At 36.9% G+C, this 16489-nt stretch overlaps 1 protein-coding gene across 1 annotated transcript in view; it reads right to left on the reverse strand.

The window, feature by feature from the left end:
- Positions 1–14263: 14263 nt before the first annotated feature.
- The window catches only part of gfra1b (gdnf family receptor alpha 1b), a 44074-nt gene continuing 41848 nt past the window's right edge, over positions 14264–16489 (reverse strand). Inside the window, exon 10 of the mRNA XM_061707856.1 lies at positions 14264–15755. Within this exon, the coding sequence (XP_061563840.1) occupies positions 15603–15755 (153 nt within the window). The 3' untranslated portion in view covers positions 14264–15602. The remainder of the gene's footprint in view (positions 15756–16489) is intronic.

Consider the following 16489-nt stretch of genomic DNA (forward strand, 5'->3'; position numbering starts at 1 on the left):
ACAGTTAAATGAGCAGAGGTCATTGCAAAGCTCCGCAGAGGGATGTGCTGCAAATAGTCTGAGTGACCGCTGCACTGAACCTGAGCCACTGCTGGCAAACTGACGTCCAGGCCTGGCCAGCTCGGCTGCTTATGTTGCCTTTCATTTACAAACATTTGGTAGGTTTTTCTTTCTAATCAATCTGCTTATGATAATGTTAAAAGTCCAGTGATTAATCTTCATTTGATTTTCAAATGGAGACATATTTATTACATATGTGTGCGTGTTTAGTAGGCTATTATAACCTCATTTAACCTCCAGATTCAAACACACCAAGACAAATGACTGCTCTTGAAACAAAAATAATGTTGAATACTAGTTGGTCTACCATCATCAATACATCTGCTTTGTCATCAGTAGAAAATAAAACATGCTATATATTACCGTATTTTCTGAACTATCAGCCGCTACCGTTTTCATAGGTTTTCAACCATGCAGCTTATACAAAGGTGCAGCTATTCTGTGGATTTTTCTTCCACCGCTCGGGGCGCTCTAACCGGAATTAGAATAAAAACTAAGACAAAATAAATGCAAAGAAGAATACGCTACTTCTTCTTTATAATAATAATAATAATGACTTGGATTTATATAGCGCCCTTCAAGGCACCCAGAGCGCTTTACAGAGATCATTATTCATTCATACTTTCTTTATGCTGATAAAAGTAGGTAGAAGCAGATTTCAAATAGATAAATAGATACCGGTTATTTTGTCTTGGTTCTGTCCCGTTTTAATCAGCAAAGCTGCTGCCGTGTTAAAAGACACTGTTAGGAAAGGATCTATTTAGGTACAAACATGTACATCATTTACAGTTCAAAATCCTTCTCTACATGTAGTAAATATCTAATCTAACAACATAAATATCTGCGGCTATATCTTTTTTTTTTTTTAAATAGAGCGGATGCAGGTGCGGCTTGTATATCTTTTTTTAATAATTTTTTTTTAAATAGAGCGGGTGCGACTTATATGCAGGATCAGCTTATAGTCCAGAAAATACGGTAACTTTTTTCAATAATAGAAAACATACACTGAAGTTTATAACATACAAACGATTATAACCATTTAAATTAATAAATCCACGTGTCTTTTGTCTGAATGAGCAGACACATCCACAGTACTGGAGGAAGAACAAGTGAAATCGTTACAGTTAACAGCTGGTCCTTTGGCCACAATGACTTCCAGCAAGTATTTTCAGAGGCTCTTGATCAGATCTACACAAGGTTCAAGAGGAAGTTTGGACTGATCCTCTTTACAGAACTGCTTCGGGTCAGACGTCATCATCCTGCTGTAGAAACCACCTTCTACTAAGCTTCCACGGGCAGACAGACATGATGACATTATCCTTAAGGAAATATTGATAAATGTTTGGGAGCATATTTGAGACCGCAAGCCCACTTGCTCTCACAATGAGGTTCAGCCTCTGAAGCAGCGAAGGAATCCCAAATCATGATGCTCCCTCCACCATACTACACCATACACTGCTGGGAAGATGTTTAGATGTTGTTATTGCTGTTCAATAACGTTTGCATCCTAGACTCATAGACTGAGATCTTTACCGGCCTTTGGCTGAAATGTCTGGTTCTTCTTTAAGAAAAATCAGGATTCTTTTTTGTGCCTTTAATGTCATCTTGGCTGAATGCCCACTTCTAGGATGAGTAACCACAAAACTCCCCACTCTCCTTGTTTCCTAAACTATCTCTTTCCAACATTTTGTTGATCAATTACTCTGGAGGAGAAGTCTTCAGTGATCTTGTTTTTACGAGCAGTGTCTGAAACTCCTCCAAACACATTTCATTGATTGCCCCTTGGTGCACCAGCACTCTGAAAGGTAATGGGTATGTTGAATAAATGACATGAGATTATAATAGTTTCAGTGTTAACAGTAGATAAAGGTCATATTACATTTTTTGGCGCATTAAGGCAGAAAACAAATTAACTACAAGGGGTTCATTAACCTTTTCTTGGGAATGCTTTCTGATAAGAATGTTATACATAGAAATAGTGAGTCCATTTCAAATTTGTCATGGGTCATACGGATGCCAGTGGAGATTGACCTGCTAACTCTCTCTTCCTCACCAGCTCTTCCTGTTTTTCATACATGCTGCTCACAGCACAACAGGTTACCAAAATCCAGAGGTGAACGACCATCTGAAGTGGCACCAAAGCACCAGGAAATGCTTATTTTGCAAAGCTGCACAGTGTTCCCAGTGTTTATTTGCCAGTTTGCAGCACAACAGGAAAGAGAAAATGGGCCCATTCAAACAGACCATCAAATTCCATTAAAATAATAGGACTAGCTACCATGTGGAAGCCCAAACCAAACCAGGATTGTTCAGAGTTTGAACCAGCACAAAATGGTTACAACCTGCTAAATCATCCGCTATTCGTCTAAAAGAGGTGTAAGAAGTCTGAAATCCCTCCAAAAAAATCGTCTCTTCCAATTCTGAGGCAGTTTCAAAAGCAATTCCCAACTGATTTTCGAAGATGGGTCTCAATCTGAACAGTCTGGTTGCTCAAATAGGATTCCGAATCGCATTTTGAGTCATTGAAAAACAAAGTAGAAACAACTATATCTACCAGAACGATGGAAGTGATAGGTTCAGATCTTATAAATGACTTCATTTGTTCTGTTCTGACTGACCTTTTTCATATGATGGATAGTTAACATGACAACAATTAAAGCTGCAAGCAGCGATGAACGGGCCCTCGCACCCTTGTGCACGTTCAGGCTGCAGTGGAAGCTTGTATGACTTGCATGTAGATTCTTCAGACCTGGACATTTAGCGAATGAAACCACCCATGACTCTCTATATCAAACCATTCAAAAGTTATGGCAGAAAGTAGGAACTATCAGATATGGACCAATCAGATGAAGGGTGGGCGCGCTTTTTGCCGTCTATCGTTGCCATGGTAACGCTTTTGAAAGAGAAAAGTAATGCGCGTCGTCGCAGGATGGAGACGCACATTTTGATGTATAACACACCTGGGTGCACGTTACGGTTTGGGCCGCATGACTACCGAACTACCGAAAGAATGGCATAAATTTCGCCAAAATTACACAATTAATTCAAAATGGCCGACTTCCTGTTCGGTTTCGGCCATGGCGCCAAGAGACTTTTCTTTAAGTTGTGACATGATACAGGTGTGTACCGATTTTCGCACATGTACGTCAAACCGTATTGTGGGGCTTGAGGCACAAAGTTTTCTAGGGGGCGCTGTTGAGCCATTAGGCCACGCCCATTAATGCAAACCATTAAATATCACATTTCAAAATTCCTACAGATAAAATAGGGCCTTCGCACTTACAGTGCTTGGGCCCTAATAACAAAAGTCTATGGTCCCGTAAACAGTAGTCACCTCTTCATCTTGATTCCATGATCACTTCTTATATACAGTATAATGTAAATGGTCAGCCAGGAAGAGGGAAATCTGATTGGATATGCCTAAAAATCTTATTCAGGCTGCAGTCTGAGCATAGTCTAAGTTGCACTGTGACTACGACATGTACAGGAAGTAAAATCTGGACTACAAACAAAGTTTATGGCAGTTAAGGGGAAGTGTCTTCTGTCTTTCGACTTTAGTTTGGAATTCAAGACTAAATTTAAAGAGCACTCAAAACATCAGATAACATATGCAGCAACAAAAACGATCCACATCTCCTTAAAAGAGCATTATGTCCTCATTAGGATTAATCTGATATCCATATCTGTGTTGTGATTGTACAGTCAAGACAAAAGTATGATGAAATATTCTTTATATATAGCCATCTGACAAGATCAAGTTTGTGCCTACATAGGTGGATATCCAGGTTCAGATGTGACGATCCAAAGTTACTATCAAGTTATCTAATCCTTTCCCCTGAGAAGTATCACTGCTGATAACAGTTTTGTAATGTAGCTTCAAGGAAGTTGCCTATTACTGCAACTCCCCAGTGTATCGCTTTGCTGAGTTTAATGTTTCCTGGAAATAACATAATGAGTGCCTGGATGTGTAACATATCTACACATATAATCATGAATGTGTTTTCTAAACTGGACCAGTGATATCAAGAACCATTTAAAGTATAATGTTTCATCAATGACTAGTCACCAGCTTGCTGGAGTTTACACTCCCTTTCCTGAAGGACACTTTGTCAAGGTCTCACAATATCTGTTGTATACCATACTCTGTGTAAAGTAAAACATGACTCTTTCTGAAACACAAACAAGAACTAGTGTGAGAAATATACTTTTAGAGAATGTTATTAAAGAATTAAAGCTCCTGCAGGAACAACTAGAATGCACATTCGCAGTAAGAAGGCAGATAAGTGCTATTGTTGTAAAAATCAGGCAATGTATTAGTATCCCATGAAGACACCAGATAACATGGTTAGACAGAGTGCTGGCCTCAGTGGGCAAAGTGACAGCATTCAACTTCTGAGGCTTTTGTGGAAAATGGACAAACATTCTTGTTTTTTTTTAATAAATGAATAAATATAGAAGCAAATCCTCCGGTGGGAGTCATTAACTTGATTGAGAACAGATGGCATCAAGCAGCAGCTTCACTCCAGGTCACCCTTTGTGAAGATGGCGCTCTCCGTGGTGCTGAAATAATAGTGACATGATGTTCTAACAGATAAGTTCTAATGGATAAGTGGCATGGTGTTCCAACGCCTTGTGGTTGACTCAGTGATGATAGTTACTCACACACAGGACTCTTTTAAAACTTTATCTTCTTCTTGCTGTAATCCACTCAAAACAAAAACATAATTATTCAGAAGAGAGGGTAAACATGTTCAAGATGACTAATTGTATCTTAATGGGATATATTTCTGAAGAGAATACCCATTTTACTGGAATACTGTTATGCTAATATCATACTTTATTAAGCAAATTCTAACCTCTTATAGATATTATAAACAACTGGTAATAATAGGCCAGTGAACTCACTAATCATTGTAGCATATAATTTGATTAGTTTGTAAATATATCTGGTTGTAACTGTCAACTTAAAATACATGATTGAAATCAAAACATGAAATTAGTTGCCACATTTTTGAATGTCCTATAGTTGATAACTGGGATTATGGTGTTTTCTGGAATTTGACTGAGGAGAAACTAACACTTGAAGTGGTGATATCTTTCCATATCTCTTACATTTCTCAAGGGAACTTTTCTCAAAATCAGTGTGGTTATTATCATTATTATTATTATTATTATTATTATTGAGCTTTATTTCGAATATGCATATTAAAAAAGAACACAAAAATAAAGTATAAATACAGTATATATATATATATATATATATATATATATATATATATATATATATATATATATATATATATATATATATATATATATATATTTGTACTTTATTTTTATTTTTTTGTTCTTTTTTAATATTTTTAATATATTTATAATATATAAATACATACTTATCAGGTCCTACCCCTGAAACTTATATACATTTTTCCAAATAGCAAGATAATCAATAAGCTTACTTATAGAACACAAAAAGCATAATATAAGTCTATATATCAACATGAATATACATCCATTTATCAACATATCTACATATAACTATATATCCATATATATTAACAGAGATATAAGCCATACATAAATACTGTATGTATAATATATCTCTATATATCCATATACATACTTATATATAACATGTTTATTTCCATAATATTAATCTATATATCTACACATATTAAATAAATCTATATATATCTACATTTTTATTCGCCACTGTATTTTGAGAAAAAAGTTTCTTTTTATCTTTTTTTAAATTGTGATATGTTTTGACTTTGTTTTAGATCTATGCTCAGGCTGTTCCAAAGTTTTACACCATAGGTAGACATACAGAAGCTCTTCAGTGTTGTGCGTCTATTGATAACTTTAAAATTAAGTTGGCCCCTGAGGTTATAACCTCCCTCCCTTTCAAAGAATATCCCCTGTATATGTCCTGGTAATGAATTATTCTTGGCTCTAAACATTAGTTGTGCTGTATTGTAATTGACTAGATCTAGGGACAGTTCAGAGTCTGTAATCTAAAAAAAATCTAACCAACTAGGAATCTTTGCCAGTGTCTCAAAGTTAAATCTAAACTCTAAGTGGAACTTTGCTGAAGTGTGCAATCAAGAACCGGCTTTATTATTCCTTCCCCTTGCTCTCATGCTGCTCTTGAAAACTGGTGAAGGGAAAGCATCTTGAAATAACTCTCATAAAGTGTTGAATGTGAAAAGTCAGGCACACACTGACATTTGGGCACAACAAAAAACAAAAGTAATAAAGTGAAATTGCCTCTGCTCACCTGGTAAATGGAAAAGGTGAAATCCACTGAGTCAATTTTGAGGAGCTGAAACAGTGGTGCCGGGGAGGTCAAAGTTGCAGTAATTAGATACTGGGCAGCGCTGCTGTGATTGAACTGTTTTATCAGCAACCCAATTTAATCCATGCCAAGGATGAACTTTCTGGACTGAGTAGACATGCGAAGGTTTTTTATAGTAGCCGGACTGGAGGTCTCAAAACACTATCTCCTGGTCCTCAGGGCTTTATGGCATGAGAACACTAAACCAGCAGTGCAATGATATTTATGTACGTTTGAGTAAGTTTAATGACAGCTATTTGTCTTATAGCTTTGTTTGGATTGCATTCTTAAAACTTCCCCAGTTAATGCTGCAGTGTCATTCATCTTCCTTCCTGTATTAATGCCAAAGTAAAAGTTCTCAGAGGTTCAAGGCACTTAGGAATCTTATTTACTGCAGTGTGGTTATTAAAAAGTTGATTTAAAAAAAAAACTTTAAAACAAAGACAGCATTGCCTTAAGAACAAAATGCCTTTTTGAAACGTATTTTACTTTTAACTTGGATATAGTAAATTCACTTAAAGAATGAGGCTTTTAATCTTCATTATGCAAAATTCTGAACATTATCCATATGGGTCTGAAGCGAACTATATTTATTGAGGACTGCTGTCAGAAAGAAAATGATGCAACATAATGCATTATTGAGTGTCCACCAAGGATATGCAGAACTGTCTGGCACATAATACACCATAGATACCAGGGATTTTATCATAATGAAGGACATTAGTGCAAAAATGATGAAGGTCTGTGGCAAACTAGCATCAGTTGTGAATGGTGTGCACCGTATGCTTCAAATATCTCCCATCGCACTCATCCCGTTTATTTTCCATAGAGAACAATGAGGCATTGTTGGTTCTTGGGAAGGCAGGGTGTCAAAAGGCTGAGCTTGGTGGAACTGTATGCAAATGAGAGGGTCCAAAATGAAGGGGTTATCCAATCTAAGTAAACATCATTCTGTAGGGCATTTATTTAAGGCAGTTTGTCCTTAGGTTTGTACCTCTAGTGGTGGTATCTTAACAGAGTAGGTGAAAACTTTGTACCATAATAAAAATCACAGAGGAGGAGCTGATAATGGCCATGGTGGTTTTTTTTACTTCATGATCCATCACTGCCTGCCTAACTGAACAGCGAGTAGTGGAATAAAGCTTGGAGGTCGATAGCAGAAGTTGAATTACTTTTGTTTTCTAGGGTTATCTGGCTAAACTTGTTGTTTATAATTTGTTAAACCCTGTAGTTTGAAATTCTAGGCCATATGTCTCCACCCCAATGCCACAAAATAAGGAAGTGATGCATTTTTATGTCAAATTGCTCACAGATTGCAAGACACTCTTTCCAATCCCAATTCAGTCTAGTTTATTTACTTGTCCTCTAAAGTTAATCTGTTGAAATTTCTTGATGTCATCTTTGGATCTTTAAATACACCAGATGTTTTCATAATATTTCTGTGATACTTATACACATTTACAGGCTCACAACACCATCGTGTCGCCGCCGGTGTATCCGAAGTCAAAAACAGTTTTCTAAGCTGACTTAATAAACTTGATTCTGATTCTGATTACACAGTGTTTGGTTTAGCTTATAATCATTTTGACAAAGACTGAATTTAAATATCTTGTGCACTTTTAAGTCAGCTTTGACAGTCAAGTAAAAATGTTGGTACAACCAGAAACTTCCTGATGTTGCTGCTTGTTGCCAGCAGCTATAACCCCTAAAGCACGCAACCCATATAGTTTCTTAATTAGATTTTATTAGGGCCTGAGCACTAACAGTGCGAAGGCCCTATTGTATCTGTAGGAATTTTTTTAAATTTTTTTGTTGTTGTTTTTATTTTTATTTTTCTGACGAAATGAGGGCCTTTTTGCCCCCCTAAACGTGCCCCAAAAGTCACCAAATTTTGCACGCAAGCCAGGCTTGGTGAAAAATTTGATATTTAATGGTTTGCATTAATGGGCGTGGTCTAATGGCTCAACAGCGCCCCCTAGAAAACTTTGTGCCTCAAGCCCCACAACACGGTTTGATGTACATGCACAAAAATCGGTACACACCTGTATCATGTCACAACTTAAAGAAAAGTCTCTTGGCGCCATGGCCGAAACCCAACAGGTCAAACTTCAATGTTAAACAGGAAGTGATACTAGTAGCTGATTGGTCGATATTTGATAGTTCCTATTTTCTGTCATAACTTTTGAATGGTTTGACATAAAGAGTCATGGGTGGTGTCATCGGACTCGGTTTTGAGTCCTTGACCTTTTATTGATGAAGTTTGCACGCGCGAGGGCCCGTTCATCGCTGCTTGCAGCTTTAATTATTATTAATAATAATATTATTCTTTGTATTTAGTTGTATACTTGTATTAAGGAGAGAAAACAAAAAATGTGGTCAATACTAAGTTGCCTCATGTATCAGCAGTCTGAAGATTCCCCTTCAGCAGGAATCATTGAAGTAGGGCTTTCCTTCCAATTCCAGAAATTAAACAAAGTGAGATATTTATTAATTAATTTTTGAGATCCTGATCAGCTGTTTAATGTTGCATAGAACCATCGGATGGACAGTTATGTTTTACATTTTGCGCATAACACATGGCAGACATTTTAGACCTCCTGATTCTCTGACATGTCTAATAAATCTTTAGCTCTCTCTCTCTCTCTCTCTCTGTCATATATTCCATCACTCTGCCAAAAGAGGGAGGAGGGCTGTAAAGTTGAGGACTCACGTCCTCCTCCTGTCCAGAGAGGAGTCTGTCCTCTGTAGCCGACGTCCTTGTCTGCCCGTGTCACTCCACACGAGGACTGATATGATCTGACTGACAGAGCAGTCTGTCTGCCAGGTGCCATCTCATAATCCTGCTTTACAGGAGTTCATTCTATAATGAAAAACCAGATAAACTAGCAAAAAAAAGAATGAAATAAGCCAGAAGGGGTTATATTTGTTTACCGTTCAAACAAGCATATATCATATTCACCATTTTTATTTTTTAGTGTGCGGCAAACACTGAACAGATAATAAAAAGTTTGAATATTTACTTTTAGATTAACTTTAAGTCTTCTTTTTTTTGTCTTTTGTCTTTATTGGATTTTCATGTTATTACAACTGCACATTTTTACCAGATTACAAAGATCATCTGTATATTCACTGTGCAATAGAATAAGAAATCTGAAATAAAAAAGCAAAAACAAATGCAAAAAACAAACAAAAATAAAAAGTAGAGAAACATGAACATAAACTTGTGGGTTAGCACATTTATAATCTATCCAAAAAAAGAAAGAATAAAAAAGGTTGGCATCCTTATGCTTTCTCTAGATAAAATGTCCACTTTTGCCATCTCTTCTCAAACAGCCCTTCCCTCAAACCAGGATATGGGTCAGTCTTTCTATCGTCCATATTTCTTTCATAATATCCAGCCACTGTTTTAGAGTAGGTGATTCAGGTTCATACCAGCTTCTAGTAATGGTTTTCCTAGTAGATGTAAGGAGTGTCTTAACCAACCAGCGATCCTCTGCCTGCACTACCGTTGCAATGTGACACAAGTATAAGACAGTACATGTCAATGGAATCTCATACCCAAGTACTTTTGTCAAAACTGAATGTACATCTTTCCGGAAAGATTTCACTTTTTCACAATCCCAAAAAATATGTGCATGATGTGCATTTAAAGAACCACAATGACTACGTTTACATGCAGTCAAAATTCAGGTTATTGCTAATATTCTTGTTACTGAAACATTCGGAATATTCCGTTTACATGGTAATTAATCATTCGGGATATCTGGATCAAACCAGAGAACGTCATGACGCAATTCCCGTCATTTCCGCTTCTTCTTCCTCCCTTCCGATCAGAGCATGCGCAGAAAACAAATTCCTGTTCCGTTTGATGGGGATATTCTGTTTGGCGTTTACATGACCCAATATTCGGGTTTTAAAAGGAGTAACCCAGGGGTCATATTCAGGTTTTTAAAAACCTGAATATATTAGCAAATTCGGGTTATTCAAAGGGGTTATTACGGTGGCCAACAAGGGCCAAAAGCACTGTAACGGCCTAATGCGTCTCAGTTAAGGAAAACAGGTTCAAGTACAGAAACGATTCAAATTCACAAACTCAAAACGAGGTACAAAAAGAGGAACGTGGTGCAAAAGAAAAAACGTGCTGCAAAAAAACAAAGACAAATGCAGCATCATCAAACGCTGCTGCAAATAGAGAAACGATGCAAATTACAAAATGATATAAAACAAGAAACCATCTTCAAAAGAAAAACGCTTCATAACCAGTTACCAAACCTGCAGGGGGCGCTCTCGGCGTAACAGCTCAATGGACAGACACACGGAATGTAGAGAGACCGAACAGCTGACTGTAACGTTAAAATATAATAAAGAAACGTCTCGTAATGTACAGCGTTGTACAGTGATATAAACCACATTATATCACATTACCGTTCCCGCTGTATGTTTAAACCATGGATGTAAACACTGTGGTTCAGTCAGCTGTTTGGTAACCGGTTATAAAGCGTTTTTCTTTTGAAGATGGTTTCTTGTTTTATATCATTTTGTGCTTTGCATCGTTTCTCTATTTGCAGCGCGTTTGATGATGCTGCATTTGTCTTCGTTTTTTGCAGCACGTTTTTTCATTTGCACCACGTTCCTCTTTTTGCATCTCGTTTTGAATTTGTGAATTTGAATCGTTTCTGTACTTGAAGCCGTTTTCCTTAACTGAGACGCATTAGGCCGTTGCAGTGCGTTTGGCCCTTGTCGGCCACCGTAGGTTATTGGTGTTTACATGGCCCTGCAAATTCGTGTTATTGCCAATATTTGGGTTTTAAAAGGGTTATTGACTGCATGTAAACGCAGTCACTGTCTCCAGCAAGGATGAGATGTTGATGATTTTTTACTTTGGATCTTAGGCGTTATAAAATACCGAATTAAATTAAATTGGAATATACTGTACACGTCATACCATTCTTCTGATGAAATTTCCACATTCAATTCTTCTTCCCATTTCAATTTCACATATAATGTTGAATTGCCTTTGCATTCCATAAGACTCTCATAAAACTTGGAGATCACTTTGGTGCATTTACTGTTAGGTATATGCACTCAGCATAACACTTATCACTGAGTTTATCTCCTGTGAAGGCTCCATCTTCACTTCCTTATTGTAGTAATCTCTGAATTGTATAAATCTAAACAAATCCCTGTTTTGAAGCCCGAACTTGTTTGTTTGGAAACTCTGCAACTACTTATTTTCAATTACTGTATATCAGTATATCAATATCTTTTCTAATGCTTTGATTTACTGGACTATAATTTACCTCATATAATTTACTTTGATTTCTTACAATATTCACACCTAAATATTTTATTGACGTCATGTCCCATCTCAAGTCATATCCATGTTTGATTTCTTCTGAAGGAATATAATTAAATGTCAGTAATTGTGTCTTGGCAATGTTCAATTTATATCCTGCATAGTAGCTAAAATCTTCTAAGGCATCCAACAATATAGGCAGAGAAGCTTCAGGTTCTGTTAAGTGGATCATGACGTGATCTGGAAATAGACTAATCAAATGATCATTGTGTCCTATTTTAATACCTCGTAGATTTTCATGTTGACGGATTAACTGAGCCAGTGGTTCAATATAAACTGAGAACAACGTAGGACTCAGGCAACATCCCTGTCTAGTTCCACGTTCCAATGGGATTGCTGATGATAGTGACTCATTAACCTTGATCCTTGCTGTTGATAAAGTGTTTTAATACATTCAACTGATTGCTTGTTAAAGCCGAATTTTTCTAAAGTTTGGTAGAGAAATACACAATTAACCCTATCAAACGCCTTTTCTGTATCAAGGCTTAATAGTATAGCTGATTTGTTTTCTTGTTATATTTTATTTATCAAATGTAAGGTCCTTCTAATATTGTCATGTGTTTGACGACCTTTAATGAACCCTGTCTGATCTTCATCTATTAAGTCTGGGAGGAGGTGCTCGAGTCTTTTTGCTATAATCGATGTGTACAGTTTGTAATCGTCAATGAGGATTGAAATAGGCCTGTAATTACTACTGTATTCCCTATCTTTTCCCTCTTTTGGGATTACTGTAATGATCACCTCCTTCCATGATGGGGGGAGTTTACCTTTGTCTTTTATCCAATTGAATGTTTTCAGCAGGAGGGGTGATAGCTCTTCTTTGAATATTTTGTACCACGCTGATGGAAAACCATCACTACCTGGAGTCTTACTCGATTTGGAGTTGCCAATTACTGTACTAATTTCCTCTAAAGTAATTTCTGATGTAATGATATAATTCTGTATTTCGCCAATACAAGGTAAACACAATTCACTAAGAAAACATTTAATTGCTTCCACTGTAGTTGTAGAGGTGTCTGTATAAAGCTGTTTATAATAGTTAAGGTAAATTGTCTCTATTTCTTCTGGGTGATGTGTCAATTGATTAGTTTCTGGATCACGTATTTTGTATATGGTACTACCAACTTGTTTTCGCAGACGTCGGGCAAGTAACTTAGCTGCTTTAGGTCCCAACTCATAATGTGCCTGTTTTGTAAACCGTGCCTTTTTCCCCGTTTCTCGTTCTAATGTGTCACTGATCTGTGCCCTCAGATGTCGGATTTGGGTTAGTAGTTTTGGGTCTCTGTTGTGTTTATGCTGTTGTTCTACTTTTGATAGTTCTGATACAATTTTATTATATTTAGCAGTCCTCAACTTTTTGTTTAATGCTGACAGAGCAATAATTTTGCCACGTATCACTGCCTTCAGTCCCACAGTATAGCTGGATCTACTTCCCCATTGTCATTTATTTGTCAAGTACTCTTTTATTTCTAATTTAACTTGCTCCACAGTTGCTTTGTTGCTTTGTTGTTTAACATCCATACTGTATTTCTCTTTCTTTCATCAGCTGAACTGTCAAGTACACCACACTATGATCAGACACATCTGTTACTCCTATTTTACACTCCTTTATTCTGTGACAGTCTCCTCTTTGCATGAAAAAATAGTCTATCCTGGAGTATGTTGAATGTGGTGCTGAATAGTGAGTAAAATTCTGCTCAAACGGATGAGCATATCTCAATAAATCCAATATCTTCCAAAGTTGTGTTGATTAATTTTGTTAACTTGCTCTTACTATTCTTCAGACTTGTTGTGTCCATATCCCGATTTAATATTACATTAAAATCTCCACCACATATGCAAACACCCTCTGTTTCCAGTGCAATCACATCAATGATTTAAAAAAAAGTTTGTCACTATCAGGAGGTGCATATACATTTATCAAGGTCACCATATTTTCTTCAAGTTTTCCCTTGACAATTATATATCTGCCCTCTTTATCTTTTATTTCTTTATGGCGTTTGAATTTAATCTTAATTGATATAAGAGTGGCAACCCCTCTTCTATGATTTTGTGAATATGAATTATAGTACGTTTTTTTTTGTATCCAAATCATTTTAATTTATCATGCTCTTGGCGTGAAGGTTTAGTTTCCTGCAGGTAAATAATATGCACCTCCTCCCTTTTTAATTTGGCCATCACTTTAGCCCTTTTAATTGGATTTCCCAATCCATTAACATTCAAAGATAATAGTTTCACCAGTTCAAGTTGCACCATATATTAACTGAGAAATATTTTGCATCTTTATGCTCCCACAAGCTAACGTTAAAACAAAAAACGAACAGAAAAATAACAACAAACTTAGAACTGTTTGTTTTCAACATTAGAACTATAACAAAAAATGACTTCCAATGCCTAAAGAACATTCTCCAGATAAGTGGAGGGGGTGAAAAGCCTCTCCTAGTGAAAGTCTTCTTTTTTAAATCAAAAGCTTGACTTTAAAAACAAAAACGAATGTTTTAAGCGCCCCCTCTTACAGAATACAGCATTATGGGCCTTTGTTTACATATCAACAGAGATCTGACATTACGCTGTTTTAGAAATGAGAAGGATTTTTACAAGCTTTGATTATGTCATCCATTTCTTCTGAATGTATTTGATCATTAAAACTGTTAACATGTACTAAATACATATTTTCATCTATTTTTTGTCTCTTCAAATCAGATATAATTGCTACACTTAACGTCTGTGAGCGTTGTTTTGCATTCTCTCTGCTTTCGGGTACGTTTATAACCTTTATTCACTGAATCTTTGTTCTTTTGCTTTTTACCCAGATGTGATGGACAAAATAAAATAGTGGCAGTCTCAAAAATTTGGATCAAACTATAAAACATAGTGAACCTTTTAGCTATGAAAGACCTTTTTGTAAATTCCTTGTGTTGCGATGACAAATACTGTGATATTTAACAGAAAATACTGTTCCCATCACGATAGAATCACTAAATTAAGTCATATCTATGAACACAAGCGAAACGAACCACATCTCACATTTGTTTAATCACAGCAAGGCTGGATAAAGCTGAGGGACCTCAGTCACCTGTACTCACATAGACTCTCCAAATATTACAGACAATATGTTACAAGCCAACAGCAGCATACTGTCACAGGGTGTACACGTGTGTATTATATGTACCAAATGTTCTTTTTCAGAAGTGATGTGATAAAGCCACGAACCACCATGACAACCAAATCTACAAAACTGATCTATACCTAATACCAAACATATAGAAGAGATACAAGAGGAAATTGTTACTTTCTTCCGCCGGATGTGTCTTTGCCCTTTGAGGATTCTCCGACAAATTGAACTTTTTAATGAACTCAAATGTACCTTTTTTTTTTGTATCATATTCCACACAATTCATCGTTGCTGAGCCATATTGTAACCTCTCCATTTCTCTCTTGTCCAGGTTTATTAACCAGACTGATCCAACGACAGTTCAGCATGTTGGCAGTCCAGTCAGTCATTTGTGCACTGGTTGCACGGGCTCCAGAAAAAGTAGTGGATTCATGTTTATCTCCTTAAGTGGTGCTGTTGCTAAACGCAACAGTTAACAAATATAATCCACATCAATAGTCCAGTTTTGCTTATGATATCACTCTGTTATTCAGAAACGTTGCACGTCGGGCAAGTGTCTACATTTGAAGAGGTTAAACTGCAACTAGAGAAGTGTAAATGTGCGTGGCTGTTTGTCTGGTTTGTCTCTGGGATGGTTGTTGATCTGTCCGGGCCGTACATCCCCCAACAGGATGAAGCGTGTGTAGAGAATGAATGGATTCTTCTTGAGACATGTAGGATGATCTTTTTCATGGTTCCTACAAAAGCTGGAGGTCTTTGAGCTCTGGTACTGTTGATGTAAAAGCAAAGAGCGCGGCCAGGAACACGGTTGAGGACCGTAAGCAGGCGGGTTCTGCTGAGGAGCTTCTCGCCACGGCATTGAGAGCACTGGACTCATCCAGTTGATGGTTCTAAAGGAAAAGATAAAAGCGTGGATTGTTAGTTGTATGTTGGATTGAAAGTTCTTTTTCTTTTTTTTTTTTTGTAGATTTAACCATAAATACTGCAGAAATAGTAGGTGTTACCCATTTTGTGCTTTGTTGGATTTGGGTCTCACTTGAAGTCAGAACTTCAGGAGGAAAAATATCAGCAGAGTCTAAACTACGGTGGGCGACAAGGGCCAAATGCACTGCAACGGCCTAATGCGTCTCAGTTAAGGAAAACGGCTTCAAGTATAGAAACGATTCAAATTCACAAACGCAAATCGAGGTACAAAAAGAGGAACGTGGTGCAAATGAAAAAACGTGTTGCAAAAAACAAAGACAAATGCAGCATCATCAAACGCTGCAAATAGAGAAACGATGCAAAGCACAAAACTATATAAAACAAGAAACCATCTCCAAAAGAAAAACGCTTCATAACCGGTCCCTACAACCGGAAGTGCTCCAAACCTGCAGGGGGCGCTCTCAGCGTAACAGAGACCAAACAGCTGACTGAACCACAGTGTTTTACGAGACGTTTCTTTATTATATTTTAACGTTACACCAGACGATACAAGGCTGTACATAATACACATATTGATATAAAGCACCCATTATAAAGAAACGTCTCGTAATGTACAGTGTTGTACAGTGATATAAACATCGTATATAAATATAGTCATAAAAATCACATTACCGTTTCCGCTGTATGTTTAAACCTTGGA

This window comes from Cololabis saira, chromosome 19, assembly GCF_033807715.1.
Source record: "Cololabis saira isolate AMF1-May2022 chromosome 19, fColSai1.1, whole genome shotgun sequence".
Lineage (NCBI taxonomy): Eukaryota > Metazoa > Chordata > Actinopteri > Beloniformes > Belonidae > Cololabis > Cololabis saira.